Source organism: Xenopus laevis, chromosome 1S (assembly GCF_017654675.1).
Source record: "Xenopus laevis strain J_2021 chromosome 1S, Xenopus_laevis_v10.1, whole genome shotgun sequence".
Taxonomy (NCBI): Eukaryota; Metazoa; Chordata; class Amphibia; order Anura; family Pipidae; genus Xenopus; species Xenopus laevis.
This window is the reverse complement of record NC_054372.1, coordinates 14,368,154-14,376,734: the sequence shown is the minus strand read 5'-3', so window position 1 is coordinate 14,376,734 and position 8,581 is coordinate 14,368,154. Positions and strand designations below refer to the sequence as shown.

General features: G+C 45.8%; 1 protein-coding gene across 1 annotated transcript; it reads right to left on the bottom strand.

Annotated features, from left to right (window-relative positions):
- Window positions 1–1,114: 1,114 nt before the first annotated feature.
- Window positions 1,115–5,381, bottom strand: LOC121399268 (myb-related transcription factor, partner of profilin-like). The gene is made up of 4 exons (XM_041579383.1): window positions 4,707–5,381; window positions 3,686–3,796; window positions 3,540–3,599; window positions 1,115–2,274 (listed from the first exon to the last, which is right to left on the bottom strand). Exons 1-4 carry the CDS (start codon window positions 5,158–5,160, stop codon window positions 1,904–1,906), a joined length of 996 nt encoding a protein of 331 aa, XP_041435317.1. The 5' UTR covers window positions 5,161–5,381; the 3' UTR covers window positions 1,115–1,903.
- Window positions 5,382–8,581: the final 3,200 nt, after the last annotated feature.

Below are 8,581 nucleotides of genomic sequence, written 5' to 3'. Positions count from 1 at the left end.
CCAAAGTAGGCCATCGGTAGACAACAATACTTTCTAGTGCAAAGTAACAACCAACGCTTTGTGCCTTTAAGGCATATCATATACCTGGGACTTGCTATTTAAGTACCACAGGTGGAGGAGGTGATGGAGGAGGAGGAGGAGGTAGTCAGCAATAGCACATATTATGAGTGCTGGGTAGCCAAAGTAGGCCATCGGTAGACAACAATACTTTCTAGTGCAAAGTAACAACCAGCACTTTGTGCCTTTAAGGCATATCATATACCTGGGACTTGCTATTTAAGTACCACAGGTGGAGGAGGTGATGGAGGAGGAGGTAGTCAGCAATAGCACATATTATGAGTGCTGGGTAGCCAAAGTAGGCCATCGGTAGACAACAATACTTTCTAGTGCAAAGTAACAACCAACGCTTTGTGCCTTTAAGGCATATCATATACCTGGGACTTGCTATTTAAGTACCACAGGTGGAGGAGGTGATGGAGGAGGAGGTAGTCAGCAATAGCACATATTATGAGTGCTGGGTAGCCAAAGTAGGCCATCGGTAGACAACAATACTTTCTAGTGCAAAGTAACAACCAACGCTTTGTGCCTTTAAGGCATATCATATACCTGGGACTTGCTATTTAAGTACCACAGGTGGAGGAGGTGATGGAGGAGGAGGAGGAGGTAGTCAGCAATAGCACATATTATGAGTGCTGGGTAGCCAAAGTAGGCCATCGGTAGACAACAATACTTTCTAGTGCAAAGTAACAACCAGCACTTTGTGCCTTTAAGGCATATCATATACCTGGGACTTGCTATTTAAGTACCACAGGTGGAGGAGGTGATGGAGGAGGAGGTAGTCAGCAATAGCACATATTATGAGTGCTGGGTAGCCAAAGTAGGCCATCGGTAGACAACAATACTTTCTAGTGCAAAGTAACAACCAACGCTTTGTGCCTTTAAGGCATATCATATACCTGGGACTTGCTATTTAAGTACCACAGGTGGAGGAGGTGATGGAGGAGGAGGTAGTCAGCAATAGCACATATTATGAGTGCTGGGTAGCCAAAGTAGGCCATCGGTAGACAACAATACTTTCTAGTGCAAAGTAACAACCAACGCTTTGTGCCTTTAAGGCATATCATATACCTGGGACTTGCTATTTAAGTACCACAGGTGGAGGAGGTGATGGAGGAGGAGGAGGAGGTAGTCAGCAATAGCACATATTATGAGTGCTGGGTAGCCAAAGTATGCCATAGGTAGACAACAATACTTCATAGTGGAAAGCACAAGGCACACTGTTTTCACTTTGACAGTTGCAGAACATAGGCCATTGTTACATGAATGCTCCTAACATGAGAAACACATACAAACAGCGCTTGATTAGCATATGGAACATTTGAAGCAACACTGCACTGGTGATAAATACACAATAAAAAGTGTAGTCATGTGTTTGCAATGATTGGAATGCATTGATCCTTACATGTAACATTTTTTGGGCCAAGTGAATGTGTTTGGCAACACTGCAGCATCACCATAGAAATATGTTAGAGCAAATGCACTTTTTGATGTTTGTAAGTGCTTTTCCAGATGTTATTGGAAAGGGCGCCATTGGATGTAAGATATGGCACACCTTGGTGCTCATAACACCATACGTATATACATATGTTAGAGCAAATGCACTTAGATGTTTTGAAGTGCTTTTCCAGATGTTATTGGAAAGGGTGCCAATAGATGTTAAAATGGCACCCCCCAGTGAAGAGAATGGAGCACAGTGTAAACAATGGGATGTGTTGTTTGGGAGTCAGTCCCATTGCTGGGTAACGGACAGAGTGATACCTGAAGCGTCAATAGGGCAAAGTTTGTTACCAGGAGAAAATAGGCAAAGAGGTCAGTGTTAGATGGTAAATGACACAGACTGGATCTAGGGACGTTTGTCCCCTCGGACAGGACTGTGTCCCCTTCCATGCCCCCTTTCCCTCCGATGTTGAGGAGCTTCAGGGGGTGGAGGGGGAGCAGCAGGTGGACCAGGGACTTCACCCTCAGCAGGGCCCCTTGGTCGGTGAGACTGGGCTGCCACCAGGTCCTGGAATCCTCGATGGATGGCCATCCGGGTCTCCCGCATCTCTGCATAGATATGGGCCATCCACCGCCTCATCCTGAGATCCTGGTAGCGCTGCTGGCGTAGCATGGCCAGCATCACGTTGACGAGCCCCGGTTGTGCCGCAGGTTGATCAGCCAGTCGCCGTCCTTCCTCTTGTGGTGGTCCCCCAATTGCTGTGGCAGCAGCACGATCTACAAGAAAAATCAAATATAAATATATATATTGGACATGTGCATAACCCACAACAAACAAAAGGTTACAAAAGGTTCCAAGTTAGATTGGGGGTGGTGTTTTAGTCTGGGGGGTGGCATAAACACAACATTACAGTGGAAATCTCATACCAGTCTGTAGCTTGGAAAACATGTTTTTTCTTAGACAAAAAAAATTGTTTTAAAGGACATGTAAACGCTCCCAACAAAAATGTAATCAGTGAACGGCCTCTTTTAAAGCTTCAGACACGTGCTACTGGTTTTTAAAAGGTTAACAGTAAAGGCTGCAGTATCCCCTTAATCATTTAAATGCCTTCTCCTCTTCTAACTCACTCTTCCCCGCCTCAGGAATTTGCTTTGGCTGTTGGCTCATGAGCATGCTCAGTTCTTCCCAGCTCAGAATACTAAACATACCCTCCATTGTAACAGCCACTAAGGAGATATTATTACTGGTTCCCATATAAACTCTGCTTTTGCTGTCTGATCCCAGGGCCGCCATTAGAAATCACAGGGCCCCGTACAACAAAATTTTCAGGGCCCCATCCACACTAATTTTCTGGGCCTGCCCACCCAGCCTAGGCCCCACCCCAGATCCCGCCAACTCCACACTACAGTTTAAAAACAACACAGACAACAGTGCTAAAAATGGTAACCCCCCCACACACAAGTTAGAAAAAGCCATTGGTGATAAGGGCCCCCCCTGCAAGTAAAAAAAATTGTTCAGATACCCCCAAATTTTATGAAAAATTGCTTGTGAGGGTTTTGTGTCTAAGGGGGGCCCGGCCATGCTTCACTTATTTGATTATCCGGGCCCCCCTGTCTTCAGCGTACTGCCTGCCAGCTCTCTGTGCACAGAAGCTTTTCTACTATTAAGATTTCCTGTATCCTTGTGGTCCTTTAAGAATAAGTCCCGTTAAGGGGATCCAATCCCAATGCAGATTTACTGGGCCTTATTCTTAAAGGACCAATGAGGATACAGGAAATCTTAATAGGCGAAAAGCTTCCGTGCACAGAGAGCTGGCAGTACGCTGAAGACAGGGGGGCCCGGATAATCAAATAAGTGAAGCATGGCCGGGCCCCCCCATAGACACGTGCGGGCCCATGACAACTGCCCCCCCCGATGGTGGCCCTGTCTGATCCTATTTTGTTCTCCTAACCACCTCTCCTCAGCTTAACCATTACTTGCATCTTTGGTGACACACTGACAAATAAAGGAAGAGTTTATTAGTTATAAACATTGATCTTACGTCTGGGGGGCACCACAGGAATCACGGCTGGCGACTGGGCGCGGCGTTCAGCTCGGTGTTCTGTAATGTGAAATAGGACATTAGTAATGCTCTAAACAAGTTCAGGGAGCAATTACATTTGTCACAAACATTAAACATGTCTGTACCTTGAGCTTCCGGGGCTCTATCAGAGTCATCAGTCTCACCCTCTTCCTGGGGTTGCTGAGCAGCATCACCCTGGTCCTGGTCACTGTCCGGGCGCGATGTTTGCGGTGGTCCTGCAATTTTGAGTAAAGAAAGAAAAAAGGTATTAAGAGACAAAAAAATATAGAATTGCAAGTGTACTTGGCTAGTAGCCTGGTGTACAGACCTCTCACATGCTACAAATCTATTTTATTGCTCATTCGAAATACTAACTCCAATGAAATAGCATAGGAAGGAAGATGAAATGGTTAAACGTAAATCTACTGTATAATGGCACAACTAGGGAGATGAAATGGTTAAACGTGAATCTATAATGGCACAGCTATTATGGATGGAATGGTTAAAACTTAAATACATTTGCAATCATACAAGCAGAAGAGAATTATATAGATGACAATACTTGTGTTTTTTGAGTTATTTAGCTTTTTATTCAGCAGATCTACACTTTGCAATGTCAGCAATCTGGTTGCTAGGGTCCAAATTAGCATAGCAACCATGCATTTATCTGAATAAGAGACTGGAATAGAATTGGGGATGTTCTGATAAGTTAGATGAGTAATAAAAAATCAATGTGTAGAGCCTTTCTTTCTAGACCCACATTTTAAAGCTGAAAAGAGTAATTTAAAAAAATAATGAAGGACAAGTGAACAGTTGCTTACACTTGGCCATTCTATAACATACTTCAAAGTTAACTTAAAGGTGAACCACCCTTTAAAGCAGTTTCTAAACATTTGTGCTATAGTGGAGAAATGGTTAATAAATAAATGGCTCCCCATTTTGTCAGTTACAGCTGCACTTAATAACTAGTAATAATAAACAAACAGCAAAGCTGTAAAGAAAAGCACAAAAACTCCTCTAATGCAAAACAGAAGCAATATTTTACCAACAAAGTGATATGCTAAAGGGAACATTAGACATTTATGTAAATAATGGGAATGTGGAACAAAAGGAGTCAGATATTTGTTTCTATAAAAGTCTACTTACGTATCCAGTCTGTGTCCAGTTCTTCACTGCCCTCTTTGGCCAAAATGTCCAGAAGCCGGCGCTCATGGGGTTGAAGTCTGAGTGGAGGGACACGCCCTCCGCCGGTCTTCTGGGCTTTCGCTCTCCTGGTAACAAGTTTTGCCCTTAGCCAACGCTTCAGGTCACTGTAGCGCTTATACACAGTTGTCCGATCCCTGTGTAAAGCGCCCACAGTGTTCACCCTGTCCGTCACCTGCTGCCAGAGTTGTTGGCGTCTGGCAGCATTGATGCGATGGGACTGACTCCCAAACAGCACATCCCATCGCGCTATCACCTCGTCCACCAGTGCTCCATTCTCTTCACCGGTAAACCTTCGGGCCATTTTGTTGGTGGGGCCCTCCTCTCCTCCATCATCACCTTCCTCCTCCTCCTCCTCCTCTCTCCTCTCTGAGGCAGTTGGTGGTGGTGCCTCCATCTCCTCCTCCGAGCTGCTCGGCAGCCTCTGTGGCCTCCTCCTGGGGAAGCCTCTCTCAGCCCTGGGTGGGGTGCGTGACACGCTGCGTGCCCCAGATGGTGGTGAGCGAGACACGCAGCGTGCCCTGGGGGACTCCCTGTGTGGGCTGGGGGACACCCTCCCTACACTACGCTCCTCCCTCCCTCTACGGGACCCCCCTGCCCTACGCTCCTCCCTCCCTCTATGGGACCCCCCTGCCCTACGCTCCTCCCTCCCTCTACGGGACCCCCCTGCCCTACGCTCCTCCCTCCCTCTATGGGACCCCCCTGCCCTACGCTCCTCCCTCCCTCTACGGGACCCCCCTGCCCTACGCTCCTCCCTCCCTCTACGGGACCCCCCTGCCCTATGCTCCTCCCTCCCTCTACGGGACCCCCCTGCCCTATGCTCCTCCCTCCCTCTACGGGACCCCCCTGCCCTACTCTCACCCCCACTACGGGACCCCCCTGCCCTACTCTCACCCCCACTACGGGACCCCCCTGCCCTACTCTCACCCCCACTACGGGACCCCCCTGCCCTACTCTCACCCCCACTATGGGACCCCCCTGCCCTACTCTCACCCCCACTACGGGACCCCCCTGCCCTACTCTCACCCCCACTACGGGACCCCCGACTCTCTACCTCCTCCTCCACCCAGGAACCCCTGTTGGTGACCCCCCAGCCCTCCTCTCTCCCCCATCTACCACGACTAAGATCCCACATAGTGTGGGATCCAGCCGCAGTTGGCACCTCACCAGGGCTGGAGAGACGTTCCCCCTGCTCCTCCTCCTCCTCAATCCTCCTCCCAGCCATTTGCAGGCTTTTTTTTTCAATTGCTTTAAAACTCCTCCTCCACCTGTGCAGTCTAAATAGCAAGTGCGCAATCAGGCCGAAAATGCACCTAAAATGGCCACTGGAGGGCTTCCTGTATGAAAAAAATGTCAGAAAGGAAGTGGGGCATAAACGTTCGAATCGAACGATTCGAATATAAGTGGGGCAACGATCACTTCGATCGTATTCGACTGCTCGATACGACGGAACCATTCGAATCGAAGACACTATTCCCTCGGTCGAATTGTTAAATCGTTCGATCGTACGAGTTTACTTCGACCTAATCGAGCGCGAACCCAAATTGGCGAACGTCCCCAAACGTTCGCGAACGTTCGGCGGACGCGAACGGTCGAAGTTCGCGCGAACTAGTTCGCCGCAGAACAGTTCGCTCCATCCCTATTAGAAAGAAAATGATTGCTATTAACATTTATATCATCCTCAGGAGGGGAATAAAGGATTTCAAATTTTTTTTGAATATCTTGGAAATTTCTAAAGGAGAATTAGTCAGCTGTCCCTTTTTATTTTTAAGGAGAATAGGTTGCTGAAACCTATTCTAATTCTCGGCCAGATTGGACACTAAAAATAATTTTATTCATCTCCACTTGGATGTGCTAGGACTACCTGGAGGATCCACGATTGGACCTTATTTGTAGTTTAAAAAAATCACAATTTAATCGGATTGGGACAAACACAAAAAAAAAGTTTTTTCCCTGAATTGCCAGAATTTTTCAGATTTTTGCCAGAAAACTCAGAAATAGTCGGATTTTTGGGCTAATCCACAGAAACTTCCAAATAGGATAGGGACCGCTCCCATTGACTTATATACAACCTCAGTAGGTCTGCGATAATGGATTTTCAGATTCTGACTTTTATCATCCTCGGGGTATAATAAATCTTGAAAAATTCAAGTTTTCTTTTCCACTAAAAGATTGTATTTTATAGTAAATGAGTTTTTGGCATTCAGACTTTAATAAATAACCCCCTTAGTGTATGACCTTTGATATGCAATGTCATGCTACAGATCCTGGTTTGATTCCTATGGCAACTCCTCCTGATCTTGGACAAGTTAATGAATCTTCCAGTATACTTAGCACACTACCCTGATTGCTGTAAACCACATTGAGTTTAAAAAAGTGACAAGAATATTCTAATGTTCATTGGATTAAGAGGTTATCATATTAGCCCATAGCGAATTCTACTAGTAGGTTCATACACCTTACCTATGACTTATCATGTGCTGGCCACTGCCTGTGCTACCATTTATAAGAAATCTTAAGCTGCTATGACTGATCTGCAAAGATATCCAGAGCTCTTCCTAGTCTGCACATCAGCATCAGCTCTTCAGTGTATCTCCCAGCATCAATGACCCATCAAGATCAAACCTTCAATGCATCTCCCACCATCACTGACCCATCAAGATCAACCTGTGTATGTCCAAGCATCACATTCAACCCCTATAATGTATCTACCGGCATCACTAACCCATCAAGATCAGCCCTTTAGTGCATCTCCCAGTATAATGGACCCATCAATTTCAACTGTTCAGTTTATGTTCCAACCCCACTGTCCTACATCTTGTCGACTACCTTGTCAACTTGTCTTGCCAACTGGCTACAAGGGAATTCTACAGCCAGAACAAATTTGTGTTGCTTTAGGTAAAAACCTGTTTCCTCCATCCTATATTGTTATCCTTTCCATATTTTGTATGAAAAATGTAACTTCTCTGTTTGTTGGTATTTCCTATCCATGTTTTAATAAAGCATTATCATGCCCCCTCTTCTTCAGAAGAAACAAACTCTGCTGACTTGTTTAGTTGCACCTTTGTTTCTTTCCATCTCATTAAAATCCTTTCTCAGGAATGAGGCCAATGTTCTTTTTAAACAATAAAGTACTTTGTCAGCTGCCTAGAATTGTATTTGCAAATTTGTTTTTATCCACAATGCCCCCAAACCTTTCTTAATTAATCCTCAATAGTGATGGGCGAATTTATTCGCCAGGCGCGAATTCGCGGCGAATTTGCGCGATTCGCCGCCAGCGAATAAATTCGCGAAACGCGCGCGAAAATTCGCGTCAAAAATTCGCCGGCGTCAAAAAAATTTTTACGGAAAAACGGGCGCCGGCGCCAAAAACGAGACGCCGGCGCGATTTCGCTAATTTTTCGCAAATTCGCCCATCACTAATCCTCAACACAATTATATTACATAGATATACTGTGTATACAGTATGTATCTGCGAAGTGACTAGAGGGTTACAGATCATATCTGAAATAGCCGCCCTTCCTCCAGCAGTGTAACTTGAGATTCATGGGCCCCACTGCACTGCACCAGTGTGGGCCTCCTGTCACTGCCTAAGAACTCTTGGATCACGAAACGCATAAGGCAATTTAGATGTTGTGTCTATTTTGTTTTGAATATATTTTTTTGGTGACCTACGTCATCTTTTTTTAGCGCCTACCCTATTTTTGATATATACAATATTCCTCTCCCCTTTGCTGAGGGTCTGGTGCACCTGGACCACGTTCTACTTTTGGTGAGTTACTGCTGTTGTTTTTTTACACAAACCTACTGTAAACAAT